General features: G+C 35.8%; 1 protein-coding gene across 1 annotated transcript in view; it reads right to left on the bottom strand.

Moving 5' to 3' along the window:
* The window catches only part of CEP192 (centrosomal protein 192), a 72450-nt gene that overhangs the window by 12861 nt on the left and 45575 nt on the right, over nt 1-14014 (bottom strand). The window contains exons 39-50 of the mRNA XM_077190284.1: nt 13505-13681; nt 11627-11717; nt 10737-10913; nt 9953-10213; nt 9631-9740; nt 7467-7576; nt 6170-6305; nt 5424-5596; nt 5126-5249; nt 3221-3326; nt 1638-1842; nt 128-207 (exon numbers count right to left, since the gene is read on the bottom strand). Coding sequence (XP_077046399.1) covers nt 128-207; nt 1638-1842; nt 3221-3326; nt 5126-5249; nt 5424-5596; nt 6170-6305; nt 7467-7576; nt 9631-9740; nt 9953-10213; nt 10737-10913; nt 11627-11717; nt 13505-13681 — 1750 coding nt within the window. The remainder of the gene's footprint in view (nt 1-127; nt 208-1637; nt 1843-3220; nt 3327-5125; nt 5250-5423; nt 5597-6169; nt 6306-7466; nt 7577-9630; nt 9741-9952; nt 10214-10736; nt 10914-11626; nt 11718-13504; nt 13682-14014) is intronic.

Genomic DNA, 14014 nt, shown 5'->3' on the forward strand with positions numbered 1-14014 from the left:
TGTAACTGAAGTCATGCTCAAATATATATTCTTCCTTGAGAGGCAGCAAGGAGAGAGAGCACAGCAGGAAAAGTTAAAATAAAACCCAGAGATTTGCATAAAACTCCCAATGCAAGCATTCACTCACTTTAATATAGGGTGGTGCAAAAGATGATATTTTCCACTTCAGATTTTCATTCCCTTTATTCTCCATTTCCAGGTAATTCTCTAAAAGAGAAATATCAGACCAGCATACTAAACATCTTTGTTCAAGTATCCCTGGTGTAAAGAGTTAAGCAGGAACTGTGTCTCTAGATGAACACAAGTTTAGTGGAAACAGTTTTCATTATAACAAATCTCAAGAGCAGACTCAAACAAAGCACACTGTCATAAAATTTGTAGAAGCTTATACACAAGAAATTTAGACTCCACCAAAAAATCCCCAAAAGATATCCAACTCCTTCCCAAGATATTATTTGATCATTCAGAGACAAAACACAATATCCCAGTCTGGGACCAAATAAACTTGTACCAAATAATGTGTTTTGTTACTCAGCATGCATATAAATATATGTCTCTTGGCAAGAAATTATTAGGACAAGATCATCTCAGTCTAGAAAAGCACTTAAAAAGTTGAAGTTGCAGACATAAATTATATAGGAAATATATAAACACCAAAGTATTATTATTACAATACTTTCATAATTTTAGCAAAAAACCCCAAGATATTATTGATAAATTAAGCCTTGAAAGTCCTCAAGTCTGCTGGAAAAAAAAATAGTGGCAATGGTTCATTAAAAAAACCTTCATTGCCTAAAAAAGTATGTTCTACAAAAAAACTGGTCTGTAGATAACAGAATGAGAGCTCCATAGAGTTACTTTGAGAATTTTAAGCATTACTGGAACTAAAAGTACAGTCCAAGCATTTCAGCCTCCATTATCTACCCTGTCCTCCTCAATCACTACGTACCAAGACAAGGACAGCCAGCCTCACAGCTGACACTCCTATTGTCCTCAGGAAGAGCATTTATTTCCCTGCCAAACACAGACAGATTGGTCTCATCTCTTATGGGCATAAGTGCAGATGACAAGGGATCTACTGCAAAGGTGCCTGTGCCAGAAGAGTTTCAAGTGGACACAGTGACCTTCTACACTCTCTTTTCCCAGGCACAGCATAGCTGCATTCATCATAGTGGCAACTGATTTGCCTGTACACAAACCTAACTGTGGAAAAAAAGGTGGGACTATACTGTATAAGGAGAACTGGGGGAAAAAAAAACCCACCAAAAAACACCCCAAAAACAAAACAACAACACAACAACAAAACAACAACAAACAAAACCCAAACCAAAACAACAATAACAAAAACTAAGAAACAAAACCCTCAAAACAAACAAAACAAAACAAAAAAACAAACCAAACCCAACAACAACAAAAAAACTCCATAACTCCCAATATACCAAAACACAACCCCAAAAACCCCAAAAACCCAAAAAGCATCTCAAACTAAAGGCAGAAGTGGGGAACTGGTCATTCACACTTATTAGACTAAGAGAAGAAAACCAAAGCACTAAAATTCCCAAACATGCAATATAGTACACAAAGCCTCTGAACACAAGATATTCCAGATGCTATATTTAATAACTAATTCCTCTTACCTGAGCTTTGTCCTAGTCTTGTTTTAGGAAAAACAATGTTTCTGTTCTTTATGTCCATTTCTGTTAGAGGGAACCTGGGGAGAGGCTTTGGCACATCAGCAGTGGGATTTTCAGACTGTGGAGTAATTATGTCACATCTTCTACATGGAAAGTCTGATCCAGACACACTCTGTGTGACAGCTTCTTGAATAAGCACTTTAATAAACTATTGCACAATTTGGAGAAAAGCAAAGTTTTAAACATTGAATATTGATATATCAATAAGTCAAACTATTTAGATTGCACACAAGAGATTATATTCAGCTTTACATTTCAACAAAGGAAAGCTCTCATACATTACATCACCAGATCTTCTCCAACCTCAAAAGTTTAAAGATTCTAGGATGAGTTTAATTTAGGAGAAAAGAAAGATTCACTGAAAATTTGCTATCTAGGCATTTTAATTTGATAGGAATAATAATTTCAACTAGTTTAAATGACAATTCCTACAACATTCTCTGTTGCAGATAATGGAAACAGAGCTGCCTCATTCACAAAGAGCTTTGTGTTCCCTTTTGCTACATAATTAGAAATTTTACAAGTTTCAATTAATGCTAGTAAAGTCCTAGCATACTTTATGCTGATTTGGAGAGGTAGCAAATAAATGACAAAAGCATTATTAACTACCAGATTTCTCATAATTTGATGGGCTTTGCTACATTCTCTACACTTGTCCCAGTAGATTTCTTAAATCCTTTTCTCATATTGTAGAACATAACATTGTAACTGCACACAGTTAACTGTGTGCAGTTACAATGTTAATCTCCTTCTCAACAACTTTCCTGTTTGTTTAGGTTTTTTGAAGGCAGTTTCCAATTCTATATCATACCTTACACTTCCCTCCATGCAAAAGGAAAGTAGATACAGTTTTACCCTTTCAGTGTCTACTTCTCTCTCCATGCATTGTTACAAGTAACTCAAAACATACACTGACTGTAAAAATAAGAAAAAAAAGTCTCTTTCTTTAGGAGAGATTACCAAGGAATCCTTCTGCTCTTACATAGAAAAAAGAAAAACTGTTGGCTTCATAAATTTTATTTCTATGCCTCAATTTTATCAGGAAAATGTCTTGAATTAAAATCCATGAAGAGGCAGAACCTGTTCTAGACATTCTTTATCCCTGACCTGTCATACAGAAGGTCAAGATTACCTTAAGGGAGCTCAAAAGGAGCTATGGCAGTTTGTCCAATACCCTCTTTTAACTTTTTATTTTACAATATGATACAAACTACTTTTATGTGTGCACATCTACATATATTTATTTAATGTTTTAGAAAATGATGCATAAGGCAGTGGTGGGTGCAATTTTGTTGGAAATTCAGTTAGTGTTCACATCATAGTATTTCTTCAGAGATCAATGAACCAAAAATCAGTTTACAAAATGGCATCTTGACAACTTTTCTTTATGAGAACTTTACAAATTAAAAAGAATAATGGAAGTTGACTGAGCTTCTGACTCAAATCTACAAGGTTTCAGCAACTTTATTAGAACTGACAAAGTAAAATAAAAAGTTGCAACCTGAAGTCCCAAGTAAACCACATACCTTTAGTCCATTATCACAATGGATATAGATTAGTCCACTCCAAGGAATTAATACGGGCCTTGTGGCAAGTGATGGATTAGGACTCACCAGAATTAGTGTACTGCCCCTAAAAAAAAAAAAAATTTAAAAAAAAATCAACTAGCATGACTCTTGTACTAGAATCAGTATCTACAACATTTGTCACTAACCCACCCAAAAAAAGGATGCACTTTTAAGATAGTAGATAAGTGAAGATGCTCTACAGATAGTTAAATCTAAGGTGCTCAGATATGCCATATATTAAGCTTTAAAAGCCATGATCCCAGGATCTACTTTCACCATCACTGAGAAATCAGATCACCTCTTTTCATGGCCTAACTCAGTTCAAGAATTCTGCAGGCTCCAGCCCTCACAGTGCAGAGTATAAAATATTCTGGCTGGCTCCTATTGTGACAGGTTGACTGCCCTTGGCACTGTGAGGAGATGGTCATGAAAAATAGAGAACTGGGCAAGTGCAGCTTGCTGTGCTTAAGTCAGCTGTTCCCATGGGTCTGCTTCCTACTTGCAGACCTCTGTTCTTGATCCAAACTACTTACTTGGACCCAAAATGTGAGGATTCTGCTCACTCTTTTCCAGTGAACACATTTTAATATTCTACACTGCAATAAAATTGCTTGCAGAAGGCCTTCAGTACCCTCTTCGTAAGAAATCATCCAGACAATCTTGAATTTGGGGTATGAGACACTCAGTATGTTCTTACTTTCACAGCTACTGGAAAGTCCTTCATTGTTACTGCTCTTTGAGATTATTTTTCTTGGCACTGACTGAATCTGCAATGAGTGGCAGATATCCTAGCCCTTCCATGGAACTCTATTCTGTTCTCACTAGTGATGAAAGTTTCCCAGAAATTTACATCTACATGAATATGAAATTAAGTGTTTAAAATGCAATCAGCCAGGCAGGACTGAAGAGAAAGTATTTTGGGTAAACATCTTCAAAGTTAAAGCAACTACTGAAATATAATTACAAAAGCAAAACCTATTTTTTGGTGGGAGACTTTATTTTTGGAAGATGAGAATAGTTTAATAACAGGGTCTTAAAGCTGTTCTGAACTGAACCTTAAAAATACCAGAAATTCAGAAGGGAGAGGTGAGCAGACCTTTCAAGCATAAATTGTGGAAGTCTTTGCTGCCATATGTGAAAAGTCATACATATACAATGATATTATGACTACTTTTCCAAGAATACCCTAATTAAGGCATGGGCAAGTTGACACTGGCTCGTCATTATTTTCATACCTACAGATACTGAGAAGCCAAAGGTTGAATGGTAAAACCAAGTTTTCTCCAAATAAAAAGAATCCCAAAATCAAGTTGTGAGGAGTATCAGCACATTTGCTAAAGAAATGTTAAGCCCCCAGAAGAGAAGCCTTCTAGAAGAACTGTTATTTTGGGGGTTGAAGAACTGTTATTTTGGGGGTTGTTTCTTGGTTGTGGGAAGGGCAGAAGAGTTTTTTGTTTTTAAATGCACAGCTAAATTTTACACAAAAAACTACTGTGAAAACAGGTTTTTAAGGCTTCAGCTTCACTGGCCATTCAGCTCCTTAAAAACTATGCAATAATAATAGTATTTCCAGGCACAGAAAACTCCTGGCATCAAGGTAATTATACCTGTGACAGCAGAACATTCCCATAATACACAACTGTAAAAGGATAAGGTCCTAATAAAGCTAGATTTGCATGTTAGTTGACAAAATGTCTATACCCTGGAGCTAAAATAGTTTCAGGGTGCAGTCTAAGCAAACTAAAGTAAATTCCTAAAAACCAACTAAAATTCCTAAACTAGTTACACACTTAAACTAAAATTAATTCCTCCAAAACCTCACCACACTTTCACACATAAAGGAACTTATGGAAATATACTTACCCTGGTTCAACATCTCCATGTTGTGGGGTTACAGTAAGGCAGTGAGCTGGCCATGAAAGTTCAAATGCCAGCATTCGATTGGAATTGTTGAGGATTTGTACACGTCTAGTATCTGATGTTTCACCTGGAACACAAAAAAAAAGCTAACACATCCAAAAATTCACAAAAATGCCCAAGATACAGAGATGCAGCAATGAAAATCAAGTATTTTCTGCCAATCCACACTTACAAACATCCTATGCAGCACAGTTATCCTAATAGTTAAGTGGCTATTTCATTAACTTCAAAAAATACTTACCAAGAGTAGGAGATCTCAAAATCAAATACTCAGGTGTAACAGCCCAAGTCTCTTGAGCATCTGATTTATTCTGAGCTAGATCATTAGTTTTTGCAGATAAAGAAGTACCCTGAGGTCCTTTAACAGGAAGAACGTCCAAAGTTGCAGCAGTATGTGTGACAAAGTTCTCCAACCTGCAAATAAGACTGCATTAGGCAAAAGCAGTAAAAAAATATCTCATGAGTAATTATAACAGCCTTCTCTTAGTATTTCTCAAAATTTTATTACTGAAGTACAATACTTTTTACATGGGCCCACAATTTAATTCAATTCTTCATTAAGTATAAAATAGTCCAGCAGCTATACCAGGACACAGCTTTTTCACAGAATGTTGGGAAGTGGAAGGTACCACTTAGAATGAGAGGAACTAAAATTAAAAATTATCTTCAGAAGATAATATAAAATAATTTAAAAACATATACAGAGAAAACAAGTACTGCATAGAGAAATAAGGCAATGCAAGTTGAGTTTCACAGCAGGCTGTGCAACTCATTCTGGAGATCAGGAGGGACCCGTGGAGATCACCCAGTCCAACACCCCTGCACAAAGGAGGGGCAGCTACAGCAGGTAATGCAGGACATTGCCCAACCAGGTTTCTGATTTCTTCAGAGATGAAAACTTCACAGCCACTCTGGGCAACCTGCTCCAATGCCTAACCACTCTCACAAGAAAAAAACATATTTACATACTAATTATGGTGCCAGTACCTGTCCAATTGGGGTCCAGTAGACTGCTGAAAGCCATCCTGATCATAAGCAGAATATCCAACCACAGAAAGGAGAACCTTTTGCATATTTGCATAGAAAAGATGGATATCATTTGTCTCTCGTGGGACATCACATACTAAAAATGAGAGTAATAGAGAAATTCTAGTAAGACCAATTCAATAATACTCAGAAATTACACCAGAGAGATTTAAGACATAGACCTAGTTATTAATCCATCAGCTAAGAAATCCTAGATCATTCCAAAACTACTTCCTGCAAGCTTAGCTATCAGGTGTAGCTCAACACTAACATCAAATACAAGATATAAATCTGAATACACACCAATTTAATACTTTTTATTATAAGATATAATAAATATGACATATAAAAAAATAGAAAAATATTATAATATAATTTCCACCTTTACACAAATGCTATATACTAATTTGATTCTATGCCAAATTAAGAGTTAGCTTTTACAGTTTTCTCCAACACTGGCTTAACAATTTCAAAGGATAGTCCAAAACCCAAGTATCTAATGTTCACCAGGATTTCACCTCAACTAAGACGAGTGATAAAAAAAGTCTTTACTTTTCCAAGTAAAGACAATATACAACTCAGGGAAAGAAACAGACCACATTTATTCAGCTGCAGTAGCTCCATGTGAATATAACTTGCTCAAGAATAAATTTGACAGCAAATTTATTCATGACACTTGTGGGATTGAACACTTGGGGGGTGCTTTAAGGAACCCTTTACAATATACTGTATTCTTATTAAGGCATTTCTTACTAACAAGCAGAAGAAAAAGCTATTTAGGAAGGAATATATATTTTTTAATGTCAGTCAAGTTGCCTGCCTCTTAATTTTCAAATATATCTGTGTACAACAAACTGAATCTTTCCCAATAGTTAATAAGGCAAACACTTTCCAAATAAATTCAGCATTTTTAATGCTATAATATTTACAGACTGGGGATTCATGTTCCTAGGAGAAAATTACAGAAAGTCATTTAAATAAATAGATACCAAACGAAAAAAGGCACATTCTGTTGTGATGGGTTGACCCTGGCTGGATGCCAGGTGCCCACCAAAGCCATTATATCACACCTCCTCCTCAGCTGGACTGGGGAAAGAAAATACAACAAAGCTTTGCCCAGTACAACTGTCCAAATTCAGAATTTTTCTTCTACATTTATAAAAAAAATAGTGAAAAAGTAACTAGGATTCAAGCCAAAAGCACATTTGCCACATGAAAACAAGTATTATATTTTTCTTTTAAGAAGCCATAGTCTTACCTTCTGTCACAAGCTGCTCCCCTTGAAATTCTTCATCAAATACAGCATTTCTCACTAAGTTGTTTTCTGGGATGATGCGTTGTTCTACCTCAGCTTTATACATCACAGCTCTGTTAGAGGTAAACAGGAGTCATTAAATTAAACAAAGTACTAGAAACAACAAATTTAAAAGATTGATACGAATCTTAAGAATCCAGCATAATTGTCATTTCATCATTTCTTGACTACACCAAGTTCAAATCAGGGAGCATCCATTTAAAACTGAAGTCTTTACACAGTCTTAAAAGGGTTAAAGAAATACCTGCTCTATTGCTGCAGAGTAAAAGGAAACACTGAAATAATGGTTACCATATGTTTGTCTTTCCATACTTGCTCTCTGCTGTCAGTCACACCTACCTAGATTTTTGATAAGTACATCAGGCATCTGAGTGATGTTTCAATCACCACAGGAAGCAGGAGAATGCTATTTTGGTTACAAGTGAAAGTTTTTTGAGAGGAAAAATTGACTAGTCAATGTCAGAGTGGCAGCAGGTGCCAGCCAACAGCAGGAACACAGAGCCAACAGCATGACTGCCAACGGAACAGAAAAGACTGAGAGGCACAGGGATATAAATAGTCCAGGGAAAAATGGGAAGCTATGGGTCAGCAAGAGGAAATGCAGCACTCAGATAAGGTCAGGGCCATGGAGGAGGAAAGAATACCTGAGCACTACTAACTCTCAGATCTAAGCTACTTACTGGCTGCTGACTATATATAATTTTGGAGTAAGGAACTTGGGGCACAAGCTGGCAGATGAGGCAGAGTACTCATTTCACATTCCTGCCTTTAAGTCCTAAATCATGCTCTCATTCTAGTGCACAATTATAGAATGGGGTTGGACTGGCTTGGAGAACTCAGTCATTGCAAGACACACACATCTCTTTCAAGTTATCAAGGGAGATTTTAGAAAAACTCCAATCAAGAAACCAGCTAGACCACTACTTTCAAGAACAATATGCCAGCCTGCTGACCAATAAAATCAACAAGTCATTTTGCATACATAACATCCACAATCTGAATTTAAAAAATGAAGTTTCCAACAATAGCTATGTAGTTGTATTCAGCTTCTACACGGGTTTTCTGTTGATGTGTAGACTAAAAGTGTTCCCTAAGTACTTCATCCCTTTAAGGAGGATTCCAAGATAGAGAGCATTGCCTCACACAAAACAATTCATACAAAAAAACAGGAACAAGCATCATCTAAGATATCTAAAATAAGCCAGTTTCCTATCAGGGACAGGAACTCAGCTATTCCGTAAGCTTTTTATTCAAAGCCACGCAGTTAAATCCAGACGTGTTTAACACTTCATTTGGATAAGAATATACACAATGACTTCCATAAATTGTCAGGCAATAGCATTTAAAATCAATAATGAAATAATGCTGTTTTGAAGTTTTGCACTGAATTATGATTATCAGCACCTTACTGCTCTACCTAGTCTGAACGTTCTGCATTACACTGAACCCCATGGACAGCACAGTCACAAGTGCACCTTCTGTCACTGAAGGCAGAATATGCCATTTCTGCGTGTTTGAGTTACACAAACTGAAATGCAGAATAACATGGCCACTATTTAAGATCAGCAAGGTATTCTTAACCAGTTTCCTTAGTGTGTCATGAGCATATGTGGATGTTATTTTTCTCATATACACACCTACTCAAACACACTCTTTGTCAACAGAATTCAGCAAACCAAGACATGAACTTTGTTTGAAACTTAATACTCCTGGATTTCAGCACTATTCTTTTCATGAGACTTTTCTTTAAAAATTCAAGTTACATACACATTAGAAGAGATACCAAGACAGAACACAGATCTCTTTCAATACATTAAAAAAAACATTTCCCCAAAACCCAACACACTTGAATTTAAGTAAGTTAAAACAGAATAAAATCCTTAACTAGGATTCTAGGTATAGTATGTAAGCAAAGCCATAAATGAACAAACCCCCATCAACAACTTACACGTGCAAGGTTTGCTAGATCACTACATATCATCATCATATTTTAGCTTGTTCTGGCTCTTTTTGGAAACACATTAAAACCATGCTTGTGGCAGCACATACCCCTAGCTTTAACTCCTTATTAAACATCTGTCTGTTCCAACAGCAAAGTACATCTCACCTACGATACTGCTGCCTAGAAACTTCATCTCCCCAAAAGAGACATAGTGTTGATACCACCATGCTTGGAGAGAAGCTCTTTTCCATTGGATTCCATGTTACAGTGATCACCTGATAAAATAAATAGACAAGACACTGAGGAAAAAAAATCTTAATGTTTGCATTAATGTTTGGACTATGAGTCAACAGATTACTACAATAAAAGTGAAACAGGACATAACAAAAAATAGGCAAGATTTTAATAAAGAACTAGTCAGACATTTTCAATTATGACATTTAATTTAAATTCATAAAATTTGCTCAAAACAAAGCAATGTACTTACTTCATGAGTCCCTTCTCTTAGTACAAACTGCTCTGGAGACACTCTCATAACCTGAGGATCAATCACTGTTTTTGTGTGCAGGTTTCCCAAGCACAGCACTTTAACATAGGCAGCCCGGGAACCTGTGTTTCTCACGTGGAAAGAAGCTTTCTGTGATCTTGCAGACAATGAGCCTTCCAGTGTAACCAAGAAACTATCTGACAATTTTTTAACATTTTCTAAAATTATATTGCTTGTTCCTCCATATCCAGATAATGGTATCTGGGAGAGAAACAAAACCCGCCATCAAAAAAACAAAGTCCTTCAAATGAAAGAAGCTTCTTAGTAAAACACATTTATGTACAACTATGGTAAACTATATAGATTTACAGAAAAACAAATGAAAATGTTAAAAATGTGAACTGAAAAGCCCTTGCAAGAAATAGAAAAGCTTAAATTTACTCAATCATTTTCAAGTTCTACTTCCAAGTTTGTTTAAGATCTACCTATAGAACAAGACAAATTCAGATTTTTTAACACTTCTAGAGTTAAAATCTTAGGCTACTTTTAATATAGTACATCAAATATTTCATCATTCTCAAAGGACAGAATTACATGCAAAATTGATACTCATGTTCAAAGCATAAAATTTAGTGCCCATATGACTTTAACAAGTATACAGATGTCCATAATATGTATCTTGAATTTTCAGGTTTTTGACAGAAACACCTATTCGATGCTAGATTTTCAATAATTATGAAAAAAGTACATTTAAAATTTTTAAAAGTTATGTTGGGACTCTTACAGTAAACTTAATTCCTGGCTTTGATTGAATCCCCAGCTGTTTGATTTCCAGCTTTGCAAAGCAGCAAGTTACTCGAGTGGGTGTAAACATCAGGTATATGTTAGTATCTTCTTTGGGACGCATTCTGAGCTCCCAGTTACTGGTTAAGCGTTGCTCTGATCCAAATATACTTTGCAGCTATAAAAACAAAGACATCAGAACTGAGTGACTATAATAGAAAAAAATATGGCAGTAAAATTTATTACACTAGGAAGGAAGAATCAATCAACCTCTTTGAACTCCATTAACTTCTCGGACAATGGCATATTTAAAGTTGTAATGCTTAATATGCAATGAAATGACAAAGTCCAAGATGCTTTATATTCCCATAATGAACACGTCAATGCCTCTCAGTTTAGACAGATTTTTTTGTCCTCAATCCCCAACCTGTCAAGGCTGAACTTTACCAGCAGTACATGAATTCTCTGTCAGTATAAGATTTTAAATTTAAAAAATCTGAACATTTGAGGGAAAAGGGGATATAAGTCAATGCAGGATAATAACAAAAAGACCTATTAGCCATGGTAATTCCTAAAGGCTAATTCCAGTTTTTCTATCCTCATCTAGACTTCCTCCTGCAAGAAGAGCCATTGATGGACCACTCCACCAAGTACTGACTCTGCTGTGAAACAGCGGCTTAGAGAGCTGTAAACTGAGCTCCAGTTTGCTCCAGCACTCCTATTTCAGCTGCTCCCAAGGATAACAGTGCAGCTCGAGCTCTGCTACCACACTCATCTTGGCAGTCTCAAAACAAATACAGGCTGCTAACACTTCAGGGCAAAAACATTTTCATTATAAACATAGCCTGGTAACTGTCATAAACACTAAAGAGAAATTTTAATGGCAGGCACCTGAAAGGAGTCTTGATCCTGGCCTCTTATCAACAACCTTAAATGCTGGGTCACAGATGGAGAGTCATTTCTTAGAATTAACTTTTTCTGTCTGAAAAATACATTTGGTTAGATTTTACAGCAAATACAAATTAACTGCATATATTAATTAATGGAAACAATGGAACTGGGACAGTCAATTTTGAAGTCATTTAATGGAAAAAAATCACCTCTTGGTACAATAAAATATGTTAAATAAAAAGTTATTTCTGTATTATCAAACTTACACATCCTATACTGTTATACACCAAAACACACAAATACTCATAGCAAAACAATCCCCAAATATACATATATATTAAAAAAATATATACTTTTCTGAAGTTCAAGTACTGTACTTAACAGCCTGAACTTTCAAAGAAACCAGCAACTGTATCAATACAAAAACTCCATAAAAATCCCCACTTCAGGACACAGTTATGATGAGATTATCCAGAGAGACTTAGTTATGCAGAAACAAAGTCTCGTGAGTTGTCTGGCCCAGATTCACAGGAACAGTTGTAAAGAACTAAATTCAGGATAACTTTTCCTTCTCATGTACTTCTCAATGTAATAGCAACACAGAAAGTTACGGTCCCTTAACAGAATCAGGTTGATTGAAATATTTTTTTTCTCTGTGATACATCCGAGCATTGACCAGGCTTCTGGTACTCAGAGCTTTCCTCAGCAGAGGTAGGAAACATCTCCAGCAAAAGCAAGTGCCTTTGTCATTTTAACAAGTCAAAAAACATTGGCAGATGAATTTGACAAACCCTAAAACTGCTACAACATAAGAGAACAGATCATGCAGTTGGAATTAAAGAGGAGGACAGAGAGAGCAAAACCTCCCTCTATCAACACTGGCAGACACTCTTTTGTACTCTGTTGAAACAAAATTACAGAAATAATTTCAGCTTCCTAAAACCAAGGGTTCCTCAACACTGATTTACAGGAGGAACAGAAAATAAAAACATTGCAGCATACAGTAAAGAAGCAGTAATTCCCAAACACCAAATAACCAAAACTACTGTTAGAAGCACACTACACCTTAACAAACCAGAAACACAGAAATGCAGCTATCAGAAACAATTCTTGGATACAAACATGGATTGATTTTAAACCACCAGGAACATCATTAGAGTCCTCAAAAAGTTCAGTATCAACCAACAGTGGATTAGTCCTTCAAGTAATAATTACTGAAGTTCAGAGATCTGTAAAACTTGCAGACTTTACATATAAAAGAATCAAAGAATATCCTAACAATTAGGAACAGTTTCACTAAAGCATGGAATACTGAACCTGTAAACTTGAAAATAAAAAAGTGTGGACAAGAAGTAGCCTGAAGGATAAAATAACACATAATTAGGGGCAAAACAGACTCTCCACATTAGAAGTTTTAACCCTGAAATACATTCAAATCAATCAACAGCTCATGCTATTCAGATGGTCAAATTACATTACACAGACTGGACTCTGTTCCTTGTCATGGATGAGATGAAGCATAATTAATCTCTTGCAAGAGATAGGTATCAAAAGAACCAACAGAATTTTTCTATCCACTTAATTGAAAAATACTTTTCTCCTCATTTCTACTTACGTGACACACTAAACTTACAGAACCAGATATTCTAATCATAACTGAAGAGTCCTCAAGAACACACAAAGCTCCAACAAGATCAGTTTGTTTCCAAAACTTTTGTGCACAAGAAAAATAATTGCAATATACTGCTTCTTTCACTTGAGGCACAGAACAAATTACTGCCAATTATCAATGCGAATGGGAAATTTTATTTCAAATAAGTGCAATATAAAATACTTAACATGATATTCTATATGAACAGCCATCCAACTTATACTTACACTGATGATCCAAGTGATACTGCTCCCCAGGCAATGAACTGCTTGTTGGAGAGGATGGGTGGAATGTCTGAGCACCCAGCAGGTGTAGACACAGGTCTGTTTTGCCCAGATTCTACCTCACCTTCTATCGTCACTTCAAACTGAGGCCCAGATGGCAGCACAAGGATTTTCAAGATACTTTAAAAATAAATGCATAAATTTAAATCCCACAATTGAACAAGATTAGCTGATGAAATCAAAACATAACTGAAAAAATATTACAGATAGGCATTTTTAAAACTACCTTCTTAAGGCAAAAATATAAACACTTCTTTTTATTTTATCACAAAGGCCAGCTTTAGGTATAGCCCTACATTTACATCCTTTGGGCTGTAAGTACATATGCCTCACATATCTCACACAGTCTTCTGGGTATTTCATCTGGAAATTATTCAGATAAATATTTCAGAGACTACAGCTCAAAAGTATTTTTGGTCCATACTAATTTCTAATTATTTTGACACACTAATT

The sequence above is a fragment of the Agelaius phoeniceus genome, chromosome 1 (genome assembly GCF_051311805.1).
Source record: "Agelaius phoeniceus isolate bAgePho1 chromosome 1, bAgePho1.hap1, whole genome shotgun sequence".
Taxonomy (NCBI): Eukaryota; Metazoa; Chordata; class Aves; order Passeriformes; family Icteridae; genus Agelaius; species Agelaius phoeniceus.